Raw genomic sequence first — 22,860 nt, forward strand, 5'->3', positions numbered from 1 at the left:
GATAAAAAAGTTTTTAGCGCTGCATGAGAGAATAACCTCACGCTCGCATCCTGGGGAGGAAGTTCTTCTCGAGAAGTACAAATGGAAGTTTAATTATAGAGTGAAGAAGGAGAAGAATATGCAGAACATGTGCAGATGAGCAGCTGATTAAACTTCAACGCTGAAGTCATTCGTTTTTCTTTCTTTCCTTAAACCAGTCCAAAGTGTTCATTTTCAATCACACACACACACACACACACACACACACACACACACACACACACACACACAAAACCCAAATATGAAGCGTGTCCTGGACCCCTGAGGATCCTCATCCTCCGTCTGGCCCACAATAAAACCGTGGGCGTTTGTCTCGGCCTCCCAGGTGATTTGGTTTAATTTAGGGATTAGACCAGAGGTGGATATTGAAAGCTTATCTTTTTTCCGCTCTACTGCGAGGTTTATAAAGTCAAGAGATTTTTGTATTCGATATCAGTAATTGGTACTCTCTCCACCTCAAACCTGCACAAAATATTTTCCCCCTGTTTTACAGCAGGTTACTTCCACGAGCCGTGTTTTCCTCCCCATGCAACATTTCCTGAGACAAACACAGCGTCCTGTGGCTGACATGTGAAAGCCCCTGGGGGTCTTTCATTTAATCCCCATTTGCTGTAATAAGATCCACTCTTCTGGGAAGATGTTCACTAGATTTTGTGGAGATTTGCACTCATTCAGCTGCAAGGTTGTCAGTAAAGTCAGGTAGGTGAGGTGAGGAGGTCTGGGGCACAATCAGCGTTTACATTCATTAGGTTCAATAAGGTTGGAGCTCTATAGCAGGAGATCTTCCACTCCAAAGCATGTAAAGCAGATCTTCATGGAGCCGGCTTTGTGATGCTGGAACACGTTTGGCCAAATTTCATGCTTCTATACAACTGTGTGCCTTTAACTTTGAGAAAGGGGAAGTCAGGTGTCCCAGTACTTTGTCCACACACACACACACACACACACGTGTTTGACCTCCCAAAACTCAATTGCTTCATATTCATAGTGTTCTGTCCTGTGAAATAGACCAAAAAAACTGTCTAAAAATAGATATAAATATATAATAACATGTCTCTCATGTGTCTCTGATGTGTCTCACATCTCTCTCTCATGTGTCTCTCATGTGTTTCTTACATTTCTTTCATGGGTCTCTCTGTCTTTACACCTCGTGTTTCTCACATCTCTCACATTTGTCTCTTTCACGTGTCTCTCACATGTCTCTTGATGTGAACAACTAAAAGCTTTCAGCTTTAATGCACTAATCTCCATATGGAGGCATCGTTTGGAATTTCTTCAGCTGGAAATCTTGCTGTTTTAAATAGCAATCCGTCAATCACGCCTCCTTCTGCGGCAGCAATTACGGACGAAATTCCCATCACTCGCGTTACTCCGATTCCCACCTACTGTTTTAGCACAGAGGAAACCTGAACACAACAAAAGCAGTAAACAACAACCAAAAAAACAAGAGATGTGTGGAAAATGAAATAATCAGCGACTTCTTGTGATGTAAGAGAGCTGACAGGGTCGAGAGCTCGGGCTAATTGATAGCATCTGTCAGCACGCATAGCCAGCACTGAGGTGTGGAGAGATTAGACCAGCCTACATCACAGCTATTACTCACCTACAGGGTCACGATACAACACCCTGAACTAACCTGTTCCAATTACCTCACCTGATTCAATCACCTCACCTGATCCAATCAATACACCTGCTTCAATCACCTCACCTGATACCATCACCTCACCTGATCCAATCACCTCACCTGATCCAATCAATACACCTGCTTCAATCACCTCACCTGATCCAATCACCTCACCTGTTCCAATCACAATCACCTCACCTGTTCCAATCACCTCACCTGATCCAATCACCTCACCTGATCCAATCAATACACCTGCTTCAATCACCTCACCTGATCCAATCACCTCACCTGATCCAATCAATACACCTGATCCAATCAATCACCTCACCTGATCCAATCACAATCACCTCACCTGATACCATCACCTCACCTGATCCAATCAATACACCTGCTTCAATCACCTCACCTCATCCAATCAACACAACTGTTCCAATCACCAAACCTGATCCAATTATTCACCTGATCCGATCAATACACCTGATCCAATCGATACACCTGTTCCAATCTCCTTACCTGATCCAATCAACACACATGATCCAATCACCAAACCTGATCCAATCAATACACCTGCCTGAATTACCTCACCTGATACAATCAACACACCTGATTCAATCAACACAACTGTTCCAATCACCAAACCTGATCCAATCAATACACCTGATCCAATCACCAAATCGGATCCAATTAATACACCTGCTTCAATCACCTCACCTTATCCAATCAACACAACTGATCCAATCAATACACCTAATTTGATTAATACATCTGGTTCAATTAACAAATATGATCCAATCAACACACCTGATATTTTTAATTAATGCATCTTTCTGTATTTAAATTGCGGTGTTGAGACGCTACAGGAAAGTAGCACATGCCATCCATAACAGGAGAAGCAAAAAAAAAAAAAAAAAAAAAACAGAAACTCCTCAGGCTACATCCAGCTGGAGGATCATGAATGTATGATGTTCTCTACAGGCGTGTCATTTCTCTTGCCATGGCTAATAACAGATAACAAAAACCTATTCCCAGTTCCACTCCAGGTCCTGCTACACAGCTGTTAAAGAGTTGCGTGTCATCTACAAACAGCCCGAGGTCACATTATAAAGCAAGTCCTGCCCTCACGTACAGCTCCTAAAGCTCCTGTCTGCTCCTGAGGGTGCTGGAGATCACCAGGACGTCCATGTCTCAGAGTAATGGACTCGCTCTGCCTTCTTATTTGAAAGCAATTAGACGATCGAGGTTGGCTAAATTAACTTGGCAACTTCTTTGCCTCAGGAACTGATGCATTGGAGGCGTTTACAATTAATACTTTCAAGCATTAAGGAAATAAAGTGCAGCTGTTTCGGCACGACTCGGCACCTAGCTCCATTTCCTCGTTACTTCCTGATCTCATCTCTGCAACTTCAGATAACACAATTTCTTCATCACTAATAGCGACGTGTAACAAAAAAAAAATGTTGGAGATATTGTGACACTCACGAGCGGCCATGGGAGGATTTTATCATCGTTTGTGAACCTTGAGGAGGAGAGTCAATTACGCCTGCTTTTATAGAGACGTCTTACATACAGTGACATTCATAACAGTAGTGATATACTCCCGTAGTCAACGTGCTGCTCGAGAACCTGCATCAAGGTCACTATAAAAACATCTCAGGATCAGAGACATGCACACACTCACTGCTCTGAGCTCCAACTATAGAACATGTTGAACAATTTCGTTTTACCGCAGTGAACTTTCCTAAACACTCCGCATAAAAGTCTGGATGCCAAGTGGTCAGGAATAATAAAAACAATAATAATAATAATAATAATAATAATAATAATAATAACTTATTCCTTATCTTCACTTATCTTTTAGTAAATTGTGTGAGATTAAAATAAATTAATAACAATAAACTTCCTAACTTCTTTCCATGCTTCTATCTATCTATCTATCATCTATCTATCTATCTATCTATCTATCTATCTATCTATCTATCTATCTATCTATCTATCTATCTATCTATCTATCTATCTATCTATCCATCCATCCATCCATCCATCCATCCATCCATCCATCCATCCATCCATCCATCCATCCATCATGCATTCATTTCTACAGCCATGAGCCAACACATATCACAGCTTTCCATGCTTTCCATCCATCCATCAATCCATCTTTTCTGTGTACCTGCACTATGCAATGTAAAGGTCCTTCCTTCTTTCATAAACAAAAATCATCAAAGCACTGATTATTTTCCTGTTTCTTTCTTAGGTGCAGGTGGAGGAAAAAGAGGAAGAGAAGAAGGAGGAGGAGAATGAGTAAGAGAAGATGAAGGTTGAAGAGTCAGAGAAGGAGGAGAAGGTGAAGGAGGAGAAGGAGCTGGAGGAGGAGAAGGGGGAAGTAGGAAGAAAAGAAGTTGAAGGAGGAAGAGGAGAAGAGAGAGAAGGAGAAGGAGGGGAGGGAGGAAGAGGAGGAGAAGGAGGTGTTGGGGAAGGAGAAGAAGGAGGACAAGAAGGAGAAGATGTGTTGGAAAAGGAGGAAGAGGAGGAAGAAGGAGGAGAAGGTGGAGAAGAAGGAGGAGAAGGTTGAAGAGGAGAGAGAGAGAGCTCCCCATGTGATGTTGAGAGAGTGATGGTGTCAGCACGAGAAATGATGTTAGTGTGAATGTGAACGCTCGCTCTCGCTGTGCTTCATCAGCCCAAAAACCCACAGCATCCTACTAACAGTGAAGTGTGTGTACATAGCCTGGGGCACACACACACACACACACACACACACACACACACACACACACACACACACACACACACACACACTCACACACACACACACACACACACACACACACACACACACACACACACACACACACACTTCTTATTTAGTTGAGTGTGTCTGACTCAGCAGCAGAGACATGGTATAGTGTAATCAGCACACAACTAATTACAACTTTTACATGGTATTTTCAGGAGCAAAACAAAACTGACTAGAGAAAGGATCTATCTATCTATCTATCTATCTATCTATCTATCTATCTATCTATCTATCTATCTATCTATCTATCTATCTATCTATCTATCTATCTATCTATCTATCTATCTTTACTGAAACAGACGAGTGGCAGCTGTTTTTCTCCCACCGTACACATGAAGGTGTCACAAAGCCCTGGTTAGATGCTGCAATCAGCTCTCTTGGGAACGCAGGACTCCACTGCATACAAATTCCAAGATACAAAGCTGTAAAAAACCCGGGACTCGTCCTTGTGCATCGTTTCTTAGCAGGACGCTGGCTAACTGTAATAAATAATGTGCATGCGTATCTCCTTATCAGAACAGTGGAACGTTGAGTCTGTGGTAAAGTTGATCAGTTTATCGTAGGGCTATTTCCCCCCCACAGTCTTTTTCCCAAACCCTGCTGCTTCCCTGCTGTCCCTGATGCTAATCATACACACAATGCTAGCTCATTATGAAAGCGACACATTCTCCATGCACTGTAAATGAAGGACCTTCACTATGGACTGTAACGTACACAAAGCATGTAGTTGAGTAAAGTGGACACACTCAGTAAAATGTGACTCCAGTAAACAAAGTGTCCCAATAAACTTTCACTTGAGTAAAAGTACAAAAGTATTTGCCTTGAAATGTACTTAAGTACTAAAGTACTGATTTATTATAACTCTAATGTTCCTATGATCATTTTAATCACAAGACTCTTCACCTAATCACCTCAGTTTATGTGAAAAGACTCGAATGTGACTCTCAGCACACTGAACTATTAATAAAATGATATTAATGACTGATTGATTTCTATTAAAATGATCATGAGCCCAAAACCAAAATAAAAACGTGTAAACGAGGTCACGTGTGTTGTGGTGAGTTCGAGTCTGGAGTTTCTTCATCATTTATTCCTCTGTAAATGTCCTGCTTGATGTTGAACTGATGCTGAACTGTATGTTGGTGATCAGTAGATTCACCAAGCGCCGATCAGAACACGTGTAAAACAGAGCGTGCGCTCGATCCTGATTGGTGACTCGCCACGTGTTTCACCAGTTACGTTTTTATCCTCGTAAATAAAAAAAATCGAGTGATTTCACTAAATGTAGTTGAGTAAAAAGTCAAATATTTGACCTTGAAATGTAGTGAAGTTACAGTAAAAGTCTCCCTGAGCAGAAACACTTCAGTAAAGTACAGACACGTGAAAAAACTCTTTAAGTACAGAAACCAATTACATTTACTCCACTTCTGTCCAACACTGAAAATTACTAATGTAAAGTCAAGGGAAAAGACGTGGGGCTTTCAGAAGTGATAGTTAATATCAGCCAGTTCCAACATGTCGATTGACCGATCTATCATTTTCCCTAGATTACAACTGAGTGTTTTTTGATTTATTGAGCTGAGACATGCGAACATGAAGTGATCCTGTAGCCGAAACACCGGTGCACTTGTGAAAGAAAAAGCGGGACTTGAGAAAGATTGGTCAGCGTTGAATGTTATGGCCTCGACCGGCCCCTCGCACTGAACAAGTTTAAATCAGGACACGTGTAAAGAAAATTGGTTTTGTCTGCTAGGCCTTACATCTCCCTGAAGAGAACACAGACAGTCCAATAGTAATAAAAGAAGAGCAGACAACAATGAAGTAATAAAGAAGGGACCGAGTCATTTACTGCCGCTGTGAGGAGAGCGCATCGTTTCAATCCCCCCCACCCCCCACCCCCTGCCCTGGAGTGATGTTTATTTATTTTTATCAATTATAAAGTTTGGACGATGACAGAAAAGGGCGAAGTCGGTGTCACACGCCTGATCCTGATCCTGAATACTTACAAATACTTTCACAAGGAAGCATAACATTTTCTACCAAACCTTCCATCGATTGGCCAGTCAATGACAAACAAATCGTTCAGAAGAAGACGACTGATGGCACCTGCATTTATAGCAACTAGTTTCTAACTAATTTAAATGTTAATTATAAATATACTGTAATAATATATTGTGTGTCATGCAGTCGTGTGCAAAATCATGATCCTACTTAACAGCTACTTCAATTAGGGTGCAATCTTCGACAATCAAATATTTATTTATCAATCATCAGACGCCTGTTTAGAAGCTGGAAGCCTGCACGATTCCTACCTTCACCACCTTCTCCACAAGTGTAAACAAAACTACTGAGTCAGCACTGTAAGTTTTGTAAGTGTTATTTAGAGAGCAAACAGTCATCTGGAACCACCTGACCAGTCAACGCACCTGAATCCTACTGAACTGCTCTGAGATGAACTGCATAACAACAAGGAAAATGGAAAGTGTTCCAGCTGAAGGTTCGGGGAAACGAACAGTTCAGATGCTGAGAGTGTGTGAAGCTGTTCTTCTTGCTGAGAGAGGAAAATAAAGTGGAACATCTGGACATTTCTAGATTTGTTTTTGGAGTAATCTTCAGTGTGTTACGTTGCCGAGTTTCTTGCGTAGAAACTGGAGGAACGTGCATGAGTCTCTCAAACACCATAACATTTCTGGTGTTTCCACACATTTCACAGCCACGGTATGTTATAATACGAGTTATTTATTGGTATTTATGTAACAGTACAGGGATTATTGAGGAAATATTTGCTCCTTGATGGAAGATTAATTTGTGAGTATTTACACAACCTGGTTTGCGCAGCTACAAGGTAAACCCGGGTCCATCACCTCGTGTGCATGGTTAGAAGCTGGAGTTTTGAGAGACGTGACGTGGGCTGTTAAAACGCTTTCGGTTCGAGATAAAAGGTTTGTTTGGTTTTGTATTTAAATGCATAGAAATGTTTTTTGCTGCTTTTAATGTGCAAAGCACAGGCACAGTGTCAGTGAGTGACTGAGGGGGAAAAAGAAAAAAAGACGAAAATAAAGAGGGAAAAAAGAGTTAAGTGACACGCACACACACACACACACACACACACACACACACACACACACACACACACACATATATGCAGGTCAAACAGAGTGACTTTGGAAATAGAGCAAAAGCAGTTGCTGTCCTTTTCTGCCTCCTGTCCACACATCTCCCTGATCTCCTGAAGTAAAGGTCACAGAAGGTGGACGAGAGCGCCTACCTGAGGGGAAGTGCTCATTAATGGCCCAGTTGTCCACCTGAAGTGTGGCGTTGCCCCCGTTTCTCGTGAACCGCACCACGTGGTACTTGCCGTCGTTCACGGGCATGCTGCTCTCCTGCACCAGGATGTCCATGCTCCCGATGTTGAACGTCACGCCGATTTTCCCTTGCTCCTAAAAAAGAGACAAAATCACGAGTAAGGACTGGACTGGAGTCTCGTTCCGGCACTGACCCGAGCTCGCAGCGTTTTATTTCTGTGCAACGTTTATTACTTATTTAAATACAATCTCTAATCCATCGCCCTTGCTTCAGCTCGGGATATTTTGGATCTTCCAGGCATTTGCATCGGGGCTCTCTGATCGTGATAAAGCGCCGCCCTTAATGAAAAGAATTCATCAGACCTTCCCCGAGCTCATCGATCAAAATCAATCGCTTTAAAACTGAGCGATAAAGAAGCTTCATTTGTCAACTCAAACACGCGCCGTTTCCTCGTCCAGACTGAAGAAGCTGCTTTTATTTATTTTGTTAGTTTTTTGCTACAGGTGATTCTGTGAAATGAAAAATGAGCTGAATGAGACCACGTTCTTCTCAGGTAATGTAAACAAAATGAATCAGGCAGGTTTCTAAAGTTATTCGTGAAAACAAAATACCGTTGTCAGTGTAAAACCAGTGTGATGCCAGTGTGATGCCAGTGTGATGCCTCCGCAATGTCAGTGAGATGCCAGTGTGATGCCACCGTAGTGTAATTTTTATTCCACTGATTTGTCAATGCGATGCCAGTGCAATGGCAGTGAGATGGCAGTGTGATGCCACTGCTTTGTCAGTGCAATGTCAGTGAGATAGCAGTGTGATGCCACCGTAGTGTCATTTTTATTCCACTGCTTTGTCAGTGCGATGCCAGTGTGATGCCACTGCTTTGCCAGTGCAACGCCAGTAAGATGGCAGTGTAATACCATTTTCATTTTCAGTGTGATGCCACTGCAATGTCAGTGTGATATCAGTGTGATATCGGTGTTATAATCCTCCGGCTTCATCAGTCATAAAAAAAAAAAAACATGCTTCAACTATTCGATCTGGTTAGTATGATCAAACCCCCATTTTTTTAATTTCTGACACATACCTGTCCCCATGCGAGCTTTCTAGGTTGTTCAGACATATTTTATGGTTATGTTAAAGCAGTTTTGGCATTGTTCTTAGCAGCAGCAGCATGGGAAAATGATGCCAGGTGATGAATAGCATCAGGGGAGATGTTTATCAGCGCTTGCTGCATTTATCACGCCACTTCTCTGGGATGGAAATCTGGGCTGGCACTTTCAAGTTTATCTGGATGTTGGGGCCGCTTTTGTTTCTCACTTCTTCTCCATAATAATAATAATAATAATAATAATAATAGTAATTATTATTATTATTATTATAATTAATAGCCCCTGGTTTTCTTATTCAGGATGTCTGGTACATTCTGTGTGAAGGGGTTGTAATGATGTCACGCTGCATTCATTAATCCAGATGTTGGTTTTAGTGGAACGTTTAATGATCAGTATTTCACTTCAATGCGTTTTTGTCGCAGTTTTGACTTGTAACATGTAAATCGAGGCCATTTATAAAGGTCACAGACACGTATTACAAATGTCACAAAAACACATTATTTCCTGAAAGCACAACGTTGGACAATAAAATATTTAACAGAACAGAATGGCTGCAAATACAAAAGACGCTACAGGGAAGAGATGTGAAATCGGCTCGAGCCGACGTCTCCTCCCCATTTTACGCTCGGAGTGAAGTGTCATTTCGCTGGAATCGGCCTTGAACGACTGCATAACTTTTTGATCACAGAAACGCTGTTTTTACATCTCGCAGTGTTCGCTTTAAGTGCCACTCGCTCGTTCCTCATCCCATTTCTAATATCACCCGAGCGACGAAGAGACAGAGAGCTTGTGGGAAAGAAAACGCTGTTGGCAAGTGATGCATGAAAGGAAGCGTCGGGTTAAAAGTGCCGTATATTGAATATCACACGCTGAAGGCTGGAGTAAATATTTCATGTGGTTGGAGGATATACACGTTTCCCCAAAGGCTCGCTTTAGTCTGCACAAAATTCTGTGACATCAAGTTTATAATAAATTAACATCTGGGTGATTTTAATACATGACTATCTGCCTGTACCTGCTTTCCTTTTTCTTCCTTTCTTTCGCTGTCGAGATTTGGCCTTTAACATGATATAGGACACAGAATTTACTTACCAGACTACATGTCTAGACAAAGAAAGAATCTAATCATTTTATATAGGTTTATAGGTTTATTGTACTGTTTCATGATTTATTATCTAATTATATTTTTTATTGTTCATATACTATTTATTAATAATTCTTATTGTATTATTTGAATTAGTTTTCCTCTTCTTCTTCTTTTTCTTATTATTATTAGACGTAATAATAGATCCAGTGTTAAAAGTTAAATAAGAATGCTTGATTGTGCTGATAAATTGGTATATAACAGTGTGAAAAGGTGTATTAAGGTCTGTAATGGCGTGTAAAGCCATATAGATGTGAGTAGTGGTGTGTAACATGGTATAAAGAGATTTAGAGGTAAGTAATGGTGTGCAAAAGGGTATAAAGTGATACAGAGGGGGGGTACAGCTGTGTAAAAGTGTATCAAGGTAGGTAATGGTGTGTAAAGGTGTATAGAGGTCAGTAATGATGTGTAAAGGTGTGTAGTAGTGTGTAAAGCTATATAGAGGTGAGTAAAGGTGTGTAAAGGTGCATCAAAGTAGGTAATGTGTGTAAAGATGTATAGAGGTGTGTAATCGTGAATAAAGGTGTGCAATGGTGTGTATAGATGTATCAAGTTATGTAATGATGAATAAAGGTGTATAAAAATATGTAACGGTGTTTAAAGGAGTGTAAAGGTAAAAAATGAGTATAAATGTGTATACATGTGTATAAAGGAGTATAAAAAGTATAAAGGTGTATAAGGTGTAAAGGTGTGTAAAGGAGTGTAAAGGTGTATAAAGTGTATAAAGTATATAAAGGAGTATAAAGGTGTATAAGGTGTATAAGGTGTATAAAGGTGTAAAGGTGTATAAAGGAGTATAAAGGTGTATAAAGGTGTATAAAGGTGTAAAGGTGTATAAGTGTGTATAAAGGAGTGTAAAGGTGTATAAAGGTGTAAAGGTGTATAAAGTGTATAAAGTGTATAAAGGAGTATAAAGGTGTATAAGGTGTATAAAGGTGTATAAGGTGTAAATGTGTATAAAGGAGTATAAAGGTATATAAAGGTGTATAAGTGTGTATAAAGGAGTGTAAAGGTGTATAAAGGTGTATAAAGGGGTGTAAAGGTGTATAAGTGTGTATAAAGGAGTGTAAAGGTGTATAAAGGTGTATAAAGGAGTGTAAAGGTGTATAAAGGTGTAAAGGTGTATAAGGTGTAAAGGTGTATAAAGGAGTGTAAAGGTGTATAAAGGTGTATAAAGGGGTGTAAAGGTGTATAAAGGGGTGTAAAGGTGTATAAAGGAGTGTAAAGGTGTATAAAGGAGTGTAAAGGTGTATAAAGGTGTATAAAGGTGTATAAAGGTGTATAACGGAGTATAAGGGTATATAAAGGTGTATAAGTGTGTATAAAGGTGTATAAAGGTGTATAAAGGTGTATAAAGGTGTAAAGGTGTATAAAGGTGTATAAAGGTGTATAAAGGTGTATAAAGGAGTGTAAAGGTGTATAAAGGTGTATAAAGGAGTATAAGGTATATAAAGGTGTATAAGTGTGTATAAGGTGTATAAAGGTGTAAAGGTGTATAAAGGTGTATAAAGGAGTGTAAAGGTGTATAAAGGTGTATAAAGGAGTATAAAGGTGTATAAGTGTGTATAAGTGTGTATAAAGGTGTATAAAGGTGTATAAAGGGGTTTAAAGGTGTATAAGGGTGTATAAAGGTGTATAAAGGTGTGTAAAAGTGTATAAAGTGTATAAAGGTGTATATAAAGGTGTAAAGGTATAAAGGTGTATAAAGGTGTATAAGTGTATAAAGGTGTATAAGGTGTATAAAGGAGTATAAAGGTGTATAAAGGTGTATAAAGGGTGTAAAGGTGTATAAGTGTGTATAAAGGAGTGTAAAGGTGTATAAAGGTGTGTAAAGGTGTATAAAGTGTATAAAGTGTATAAAGGTGTATAAAGTGTATAAGGTGTATAAAGGTGTATAAAGGTGTATAAAGTGTATAAAGGTGTATAAAGGTGTATAAAGGTGTATAAAGGTGTATAAAGGAGTGTAAAGGTGTATAAAGGTGTATAACGGAGTATAAGGGTATATAAAGGTGTATAAGTGTGTATAAGTGTGTATAAAGGTGTATAAAGGGGTGTAAAGGTGTATAAAGGTGTATAAAGGAGTGTAAAGGTGTATAAAGGTGTAAAGGTGTAAAGGTGTATAAAGGAGTGTAAAGGTGTATAAAGGTGTATAAAGGAGTGTAAAGGTGTATAAAGGTGTATAAGTGTATAAGTGTGTATAAGTGTATATAAAGGTGTATAAAGGTGTATAAAGGTGTATAAAGGTGTAAAGGTGTATAAAGGTGTGTAAAGGTGTATAAAGGTGTATAAAGGTGTATAAAGGTATAAGGTGTATAAAGGTGTATAAAGGTGTATAAAGGTGTATAAGGTGTATAAGGGTATATAAATGTGTATAAGTGTGTATAAAGGTGTATATAAAGGTGTATAAAGGGTGTAAAGGTGTATAAAGGTGTATAAAGGTGTATAAAGGTGTGTAAAGGAGTGTAAGGTGTATAAAAAGGTGTATAAAGGTGTATAAAGGTGTATAAAGGTGTATAAAGGTGTATAAGGAGTATAAGGGTATATAAAGGTGTATAAGTGTATATAAAGGTGTATAAAGGTGTATAAAGGGTGTAAAGGTGTATAAAGGGTGTAAAGGTGTATAAAGTGTAAAGGTGTATAAAGGAGTGTAAATGTGTATAAAGGTGTAAAGGTGTATAAAGGTGTAAAGGTGTATAAGGAGTATAAGGGTATATAAAGGTGTATAAGTGTGTATAAAGGTGTATAAAGGTGTAAAGTTGTATAAAGGTGTATAAAGGAGTGTAAAGGTGTATAAAGGAGTGTAAAGGTGTATAAAGGTGTATAACGGAGTATAAGGGTATATAAATGTGTATAAGTGTGTATAAAGGTGTATAAAGGAGTGTAAATGTGTTTACATGTGCATAGGGGTGTATAAAGGTGTATAAAGGTGTGTAAAAGTGTATAAAGGAGTGTAAAGGTGTATAAATGACTATAAAAGTGTATAAAGGAGTGTAAAGTGAAATGTTTAGATTATCAGGTCAATATGGAGGTGACCTGAGGAGCAGCAGGAGGAGGATGAATGCAGCAAGGAGGAGCTCTGCACTACTCTCAGTACCACCTGCACACACACTGATCAGAGGATAAAGAAGAAGAAGAAGCAGTGTGTGTGTTTGTGTGTGTATGTGTGTGTGTGTGTGTGTGTGTGTGTGTGTGTGTGTGTTTGTGAGAGAGAGAGAGAGAGAGAGAGAGAGAGAGAGAGAGAGAGAGGTGTGCACTCAGATGATAAGAAAACCCTCAGCAGTGTTGCTCACATTATTTCCCAGCTGATTGTTTCATCAATAACAAAGCAGAGGTCAGATAAAAGTCAATTCTTAGCGCTTTGTGTTAAACTGAAGCCTCCGACACACACACACACACACACACACACACACACACACACACACACACACACAAGAAACTATTTATTACTCTAAACGTTAATAGAGACGCTTTTTCTCCTCGTGGTGTTCAGTATAGACCTCAAGTATGGATTTATCCGAGCAGTTTAGAAAAATATTGGAGTTCAGTATGACAGTGTTCTCACTACTGTCACATTTACACACACTCATACACACGTTCACAAGTGTTCATCATCCACTCGCACCGACACACACACACACACACACACACACACACACACACACAAGTGTATAAAGGTGTAAAGGTGTATAAAGGTGTATAAAGGTGTATAAAGGTGTATAAATGACTATAAAAGTGTATAAAGGTGTATAAATGACTATAAAAGTGTATAAAGGTGTATATAAAGGTGTATAAAGGTATATAAAGGTGTATAAAGGTATATAAAGGTGTATAAAGGTATATAAAGGTGTATAAAGGTATATAAAGGTGTATAAAGGTATATAAAGGTGTATAAGGTGTATAAAGGAGTAAAGGTGTATAAAGGTATATAAAGGTGTATAAATGACTATAAAAGTGTATAAAGGTGTATAAGTGTATAAAGGTGTAAAGGTGTATAAAGGTATATTATGGTGTGTAAAAGTGTATAAAGGAGTGTATAAAGGTGTAAAGGTGTATAAAGGTGTATAAAGGTATATTATGGTGTGTAAAAGTGTATAAAGGTGTATAAAGGTATATTATGGTGTGTAAAAGTGTATAAAGGTGTATATAAAGGTGTATAAATGACTATAAAAGTGTATAAAGGTGTAAAGGTGTATAAATGACTATAAAAGTGTATAAAGGTGTATAAGTGTATAAAGGTGTATAAAGGAGTGTAAAGGTGTATAAAGGTGTAAAGGTGTATAAAGGTGTATAAAGGTGTATAAAGGTGTAAAGGTGTATAAAGGTGTATAAAGGTATAAAGGTGTAAAGGTGTATAAAGGTGTATAAAGGTGTATAAGTGTGTATAAAGGTGTATAAAGGAGTGTAAAGGTGTATAAAGGTGTATAAAGGTGTATAAGTGTATAAAGGTGTAAAGGTGTATAAAGGTGTATAAGTGTATAAAGGTGTATAAAGGAGTGTAAAGGTGTATAAAGGTGTATAAAGGTGTATAAAGGAGTGTAAAGGTGTATAAAGGTGTATAAAGGTGTATAAAGGGGTGTAAAGGTGTATAGAGGTGTATAAAGGTGTATAAAGGTGTATAAGTGTGTATAAAGGTGTATAAAGGAGTGTAAAGGTGTATAAAGGTGTATAAAGGTGTAAAGGTGTATAAAGGTGTATAAAGGTGTATAAAGGTGTAAAGGTGTATAAGTGTGTATAAAGGTGTATAAAGGTGTAAAGGTGTATAAAGGTGTATAAAGGTGTATAAAGGTGTATAAAGGTGTATAAAGGTGTATAAAGGTGTATAAGTGTGTATAAAGGTGTATAAAGGTGTATAAGTGTGTATAAAGGTGTATAAAGGAGTGTAAAGGTGTATAAAGGTGTATAAAGGTGTATAAAGGTGTAAAGGTGTATAAGTGTGTATAAAGGTGTAAAGGTGTATAAAGGTGTATAAAGGAGTGTAAATGTGTTTACATGTGCATAGGGGTGTATAAAGGTATATTATGGTGTGTAAAAGTGTATAAAGGAGTGTAAAGGTGTATAAATGACTATAAAAGTGTATAAAGGAGTGTAAAGTGAAATGTTTAGATTATCAGGTCAATATGGAGGTGACCTGAGGAGCAGCAGGAGGAGGATGAATGCAGCAAGGAGGAGCTCTGCACTACTCTCAGTACCACCTGCACACACACTGATCAGAGGATAAAGAAGAAGAAGAAGCAGTGTGTGTGTTTGTGTGTGTATGTGTGTGTGTGTGTGTGTGTGTGTGTGTGTGTGTTTGTGAGAGAGAGAGAGAGAGAGAGAGAGAGAGAGAGAGGTGTGCACTCAGATGATAAGAAAACCCTCAGCAGTGTTGCTCACATTATTTCCCAGCTGATTGTTTCATCAATAACAAAGCAGAGGTCAGATAAAAGTCAATTCTTAGCGCTTTGTGTTAAACTGAAGCCTCCGACACACACACACACACACACACACACACACACACACACACACACACACACAAGAAACTATTTATTACTCTAAACGTTAATAGAGACGCTTTTTCTCCTCGTGGTGTTCAGTATAGACCTCAAGTATGGATTTATCCGAGCAGTTTAGAAAAAATATTGGAGTTCAGTATGACAGTGTTCTCACTACTGTCACATTTACACACACTCATACACACGTTCACAAGTGTTCATCATCCACTCGCACCGACACACACACACACACACACACACACACACACACACACCTCTACACAAATTTATTCCAACACGCTAGCTGCTCTGAATTCCTATACTCAATATTAACACATAAATAAACACATAAATAAATAAATAAATAAATAAATAAATAAATAAATAAATAAATAAATAAGGACAACAGAGTCAAAAGTGCTATAAACATATAAACACACATGACACACAAAACAAAACAAAAAAACAAGTAAAAAAATATTTGCTCAAAATAAACAGTGATGTAAATTTTTATTATTATTATTATTATTATTATTATTATTATTATTATTATTATTATTATTACTATAATTAGATAATAATAAACACTATGTGCACTCATTACAGTGTATTGATGAAAGAATTGGAAACTATTCAGCACTACATTATGATAGTGATTATGATTATGATGATGATTATTCGTATTATTTGCCCCATCGGGCCACAGTGTTCTGAGGTTTGCGAAGCTCCAGTGAGCGTTAAATAAATATTAAACGGGGCGAGGTGTTTAAGAATGAGATAATCCAGCATGCACGGCTGAAACGTGCTTCTCCGAGAGCGAGGAGCTATAATTGGGAAATAAACGTGTGATTAAAATTGAGCTTGAAACAGGATTTTAGAGCGCTGTCTGGAGACGGTGGAGGTGGTGCCGGTGACGTTAACGTGATGAGCGACGACCGAGTGCTTTTGTTTTATTTTTTTTTTTAGCATTTTCAAGCTTGTCAGGATAACTACGCCGGAGGAGGATTCCTCCATAATCACTCCATCAGACAAGAAAGGAGGAGAAAACAACACAACATGACACACTACACAAGGAAAATACACTCCTTTTAAACCAGCTTAAATATCCAATCACTTTCCACAAATTCCTTTTCCCAGTGTTTACACGCATGAATGGTTACAAACACGTGTTAACGATCGAGTCACCTACACGACCTATAATGACCGCACACACACACACACACACACACACACACACACACACAGGGTGTTTTAAGGTGTTTGAAACACACTGTGGCCCCTTTTCCTTTTCATTTTTTCACATTTATAAAAAATCCCTGTTATGGTAGCAAAGGTTAAGCAAAAAAAGTGCATAATAACACTGGTTATAACATTTTATAAAGCTGTAAGACCTACTCTACCAGAGGAGCCACTTCTACTCTACTGACACACTTTTTGTCCATAAATATGTATTAAAATTTTCCCAACAATCGATTCTGAAATACATTCTGAAAAGCTGTCTTTTCATTCCACAATATCTGACTGAGGAGAAGAAACTGATTCAGTCGCAGACGCACCTGGAAAAGAAATTCGCAAGATGGACTTTTCAAGAAAAGAGATTTTTGTCATAAGTAATTTATACTTTTGTGTTTTCTTTTCTGCACAAAAACTCACAACTTGCCTTCATTTCAAATCCGTAGGTACACCGAAATTCACAAAAAAATGCACGAATATTTGTGCACAAATTATGAGGTTAATATCGATGCTTCTGCTTGAGATGATGAATGTGAAGGGAAAGGAGACTTGGTGAATTGTGTTCATTATGTTTCTTGCTGTAGTAATGACATTCTTCATGTATAAGATTCTGCATTTATGACATTCTCCATGTATGAGATTCTCCATGTATGAGATTCCTGTCTGTGATGCAGCGCTCTGTTCTACTGTGTTTCTCTATAATATTGATGGTTTCTATAGTCGTAGCATCATAATGATGGTATTAAGATGTGGTATGATTCATGAAGGACACCACTGAAGGCCTCAGTGTAAAATACACAGCCACAATATATATATATATTATATTAATATATTAATATATATATATATATATATGTGTGTGTGTGTGTGTGTGTGTGTGTGTGTGTGCGTGTGTGTGTGTGTGTGTGAATGACTGTGATATGAATGTCGGCTTGTCACTTGGCTTTCATGAACCTGACATAACTGACCAAAGTCGACTTGATGATGTTTATGAAAGCCGTTATAATCGTTTATGCGTGTGATGGCACACAGTTAGGCGTTGACAGGAAAGTGATAAAAGCACTGTTTTTAAAAGAGCGTCCAACAGCTAAGTGTGTGTGTGTGTGTGTGTGTGTGTGTGTGTGTGAGCATCTGTGCCGAGGAGCTGGTGAGTCTCCAGAGTAGCTTATGGAGATATCAAACGTGGCGATGAGGCAGAAAGAGCTCTTTAATTCACGGAGAGCTGCTGATTCGCTTGCCAAGGCTGTTGGGTCTACAAAACAGCGGCAGCTGCTAGGCAACATTTAATCTGGCTGGAACTTGCTACATCGACATTCTTACCAAGGAGGTAGAAAAAAATAGAAAAGAAAGAAAGAGGCAGAACGACATGAAGGCAGAGAGGCGCAGCATGCACTAACTTTGCTGACAGCAGAAAAAAATCTATTGCGTTTTTATTTTATTTTTCGGATAGAAAGCGCGTAACGGTGGAGATTTTCCCGCTGAATGCCGTTCAAGAAAGAATTCGATATTTTCAAACAAAAAAAAACACACAAGAAAAGCTCTATTAGAGCACACGCCAACATTACATACATCTCCTCCTGTTTCTGCACACTGAGAGCAGTAAAAGCCTCGAGGAAACATCCTCCGAAGGTAAATAAATCCATACTACGTTTTGTTAAGAGACGAGCAGCGCAGAAAAAAGGCAGCATGACATGACACCACATAGATGTCTTTATAAAGACGAGCAATCATCACACCATCTACGTTTTATTACGCTGGAGTGTTCGCATTCACACAATGAACATCAACTACGAACAGAAACACTGGTCAGAATCATCAGATAACTTGGATCATCAACCAAATCAAAATATTTCCTCAAATTCACAACTTTTGTAATAAAACTGTAAAAACTGAGGATTTCACTTCATTCAACAGTAAAACAGCAACCAATAAATGGCAAGAATGTGTCAGGGGTAAAGATCAGGGGTTATTCATTTATTCGCACACCTTTTCGTTCATTTTTTCATTCATTCATTCATTCATCGATTCATTCATTCACTTTTGCATCCATTTATTAATTCATAGATTCACGCTATTTATTAATTCCTCCATTCACGCTATTTATTAATTTACCCATTCATTGGTTAATTAACAAATCATCCATCCATCCACTTACTTGATTTAAATAATTTATCCATTTGCTCATCTAGCCTTCTATCACTCACTCATTCATCTACTACCATCACTTATTCGTATCCACCTATCCATCTGTCCATCCATTCACATTTATTCTTCCATTCACTCATTCATTAAACAAATTCTTTTCACTCACTTATTTAATCATCCATCCATCCATCCATCCATCCATCCATCCATCCATCCATCCATCCATCCATCCATCCAGCCATCTATCCATCCAGCCATCCATCTATTCATTTATCCGTCCATTCATCCATCTATTTATCATCCACTCACATAATTAATCATCCATCCATCCATCCATCCATCCATCCATCCATCCATCCATCCATCCATCCATCCATCCATCCACCCATCCATTCATCCATCCATCCATCCATCCATCCATCCATCCATCATCCACTTAAATATTCAATCATCCATTATCCATCCATCTGTTGATCCATCTGTCTGTCTTTTCATCTATCCATCCATCCGTCCATCCATCCATCCATCCATCCATCCGTCCATCCATCCATCCATCCATCCATCCATCCATCCATCCATCCATCCATCAATTAACTTGTGCTAATATGTAAAAATTCCGAGCTAGCTACTCAGAGTGGATACGTTGAGAGCGGAATTCGGAGCAGTAGCTAATTTGCATTTCCATGATTATTCATAGATTCGAGTCCAGCTTTTTTTTTAAATGGTAAAGGTGCAGAAATGTTCCATTTTAATCATCTCACTGCATCAAAAACATGAAACAACTTGTTAAGCATGAATTATTCATCACGGATTAAAAGTTCACATGTAGTGTAAGATCAGGGCGGGTCGTCTGATGTTTTGTGACGAGTTTGACTTTTGTGATTTTTCTCCACTTCTCTTTTTGCCAGTGCTCATTTACACCTCTCTGTCTTTTCAACTTTTTTGTTTTCTTGACTGGCGGCAAGACTGGCGCCATATCCGCTCGCTCCGAACATCACCAGACGTCATGCAAAGCTGGTATTCATTTATTAATTTTTTTTGCATGGGCGCAGCTTGCGAACGCAGCGATCAATAGGAGAGTGAGCGATTGGCAGGGATGCAGGGATCTTGCCGGAATAATCGGATTGCACTTCACGTCTGAGTGAGGTGGTGGAGGTCTGCTGTGAGCTGGAGTCAAACGCAATCAAACACCACCGTTTGTTTTCACTCCACCAAACAAAGCGCGAACAACGCCGCCTGCCAATCAAGGCGAGACGAGCGACGGATAAAGCAAACACAACGTCGGGAGACACAAACAGACAGCTCGGTGGTGTAGTGGGACAGCTCGACAGCTCCGTGCTGCAATTACAGAAGTGTCTCTGTGGCTAATTATAGCGCAGATCCACTCCGGCTTTGCTAGCTTTGCTAAGAGCACCTTTTATCACTCAAGGCTGCGTTTAAACACTTAAAATGAAGGTGATGAAGCGACGGCGAGGGAGTGCCCGAGCAATAGCAAGAACAGCACGGTCTACAAGTTGCAAATGTCAAGACAAACTGCTAAGGAATGTCTATTTTTGGACGTTCAATATAGAACAATGCTGTTACGGGAAAAGTGTGATGGTGTAGAGTTTAATGAAAAAGAAGATTTTCATTCATCCTTCAGAACATCAATTACTGCAGAGTTCATGCTTCAAATAATCACTATTCTGTAGATGCCCTCATCCAGAGCAAAGCACAATCTCACTTACTATAAAGCTGAGCAGTTGATGATTAAGGACCTCCCTCAAGGGCCCAGAAGTCACCAGGATCTACACTCCCCAAGCCAGTTACACACAATTCAATTGAATTTTATTTGCAGTTGTTTAGCTGTTTTTAACAATGGAAATTGTCTCAAATGAGCTTTACAAAGATAAAGTTGTTATAAAAGAGTGTTAGCACCTATACTTATAAAAATAATAATAATTGTATCCCTAATAAGTGAGGAAGATAACTGTGGGGAAGAAAAAACTCTGCCAGAAACCTTAAGAGGAACCGGACTTGAGAAGATGAGGAACCAATCCTCATCTTCAACACTGAATGTCCATTCATTACAGTTCATCATTGCTCGTCGCTCTGTACATGTACCTTGCACATTGACAATAAAGTTCAATCTCATCTAATTTTGTTGGTGTGGAACCACCCCCAGCTGCACAGAGTGTCTCCAATTGAAGAGAACTCCATCCAGAAGTAGGAACACTGATCACTGATCATTAATTAGTACGTAAATACAGACTGATAGCAAACATGCTAACAGGAGTCATATTTCAGAATGAGACAGATTTTATGGTGAAACTCTTAATTCTATAAAAACCCAACCTCTGATGTGGAAAATCATTTAATTTAAGGTCACCAACATCTTCCTTGATGTCAAAACAATATGGCGGCTCACATCACAGCGTTTTGATTCGTTTATTACTTGCAAAAGCGTAAATTTTTGTGTTGATATGCAGCTTTTCTGTGTGAAAGGCCGCGATTGGCTGAGAGTGTTGAGCGTCCTGTGACATCACACACTGCGCCCTTTGATCTCTTTAAAAAGAATTAAATAACAGATCATACTTGTTACATCACAATTATATTAGTACCAAGTTTCCTCACAGCTTCTCTCTTTTGCAGGACTCGCTATCGGTTAAAGCTCTGCCTCGATCCCCCCCAACCCCAGAGTTTAGAGCAGAAAGAAATCAGCAACTCTGAAGCTGTTAGAGAGACGTCCAACTCGCAGGAGCTTCACAGTTGCTGATAGGTTTCTGCTTTCTGCTCTGAAGCTCCTGCAAGTTGGACGTCTCTCTAACAGCTTCTGTCTCCTCGGTTTGAAGTGGCTGCATCTCACACAATGCGTCAGGAAGATAAGATTTTGCAGTACAACCGATTCACAGGTCGGAACAACCTGGAATCCGGGCTGGAACGCCTGCTCACTGAGCGCTGCCTGGAAATCAATAAGCGAGGCAGCACACGCAATTACCTACCTGTCTGCCTCTCAGAGCAAACGCCGCGGAGAGATTTGCTGCCGTTGTCCCAGAGAAAAAAGTGAGCGTGAATGAGAGCTCTCCGGGGTCCGTGTCCTTGAATAAAATCTCTCCGGTTCAGATATCGGTCTGAGAAAGATTTTTCTTCAGACGCACTCGGAACTGCATGAGCAACACTTCCTAACTCTATAATACGCAGGGAAATGTATTACTGATGTAAACACGTGGTTTCATTAACACTTTTTTTTTAAATCCTTATGTGATATATACGGTGAGGAACTGGTGAGGAGACCACTGCACCACCTCACACACTTCTGAATCCTCTACAGCTCAGTTATAGGGTCGGGTGATGCAAATAAGATTAAATATAAACATACAAACCTAATTTACACCTTCAGACAGAACAAAGCATGCAGACCACTGTCAGTTCCATAAACCAGGGATCATGGAGAAGTTTACTTTACAGTGTCCATAGAAACATTTACTTTACAGCGTCTACTCAGAACATTACTTTACATTGCTAATGGAGACATTTACTTTATAGTGTCTATTCAGAAGTTTACTTTATAGTGTCTATTCAGAAGTTTACTTTATAGTGTCTATTCAGAAGTTTACATTATAGTGTCTATTCAGAAGTTTACATTATAGTGTCTATTCAGAAGTTTACATTATAGTGTCTATTCAGAAGTTTACTTTATAGTGTCTATTCAGAAGTTTACTTTATAGTGTCTATTCAGAGGTTTACATTATAGTGTCTATTCAAAAGTTTATTTTATAGTGTCTATTCAGAGTTTACATTATAGTGTCTATTCAGAAGTTTACATTATAGTGTTTATTCAGAAATTTACTTTATAGTGTCTATTCAGAGGTTTACATTATAGTGTCTATTCAAAAGTTTATTTTATAGTGTCTATTCAGACGTTTACATTATAGTGTCTATTCAGAAGTTTACATTATAGTGTTTATTCAGAAATTTACTTTATAGTGTCTATTCAGAAGTTTACATTATAGTGT

General features: G+C 38.8%; 1 protein-coding gene across 1 annotated transcript in view; it reads right to left on the reverse strand.

Annotated features, from left to right (window-relative positions):
• nrxn3a (neurexin 3a) overlaps positions 1–22,860 on the reverse strand; it is a 303,444-nt gene that overhangs the window by 40,194 nt on the left and 240,390 nt on the right. The window contains 1 exon segment of the mRNA XM_046855388.1: positions 7,729–7,900. Within this exon segment, the coding sequence (XP_046711344.1) occupies positions 7,729–7,900 (172 nt within the window).

The sequence above is a fragment of the Silurus meridionalis genome, chromosome 8 (genome assembly GCF_014805685.1).
Source record: "Silurus meridionalis isolate SWU-2019-XX chromosome 8, ASM1480568v1, whole genome shotgun sequence".
In the NCBI taxonomy this organism is placed as follows: domain Eukaryota; kingdom Metazoa; phylum Chordata; class Actinopteri; order Siluriformes; family Siluridae; genus Silurus; species Silurus meridionalis.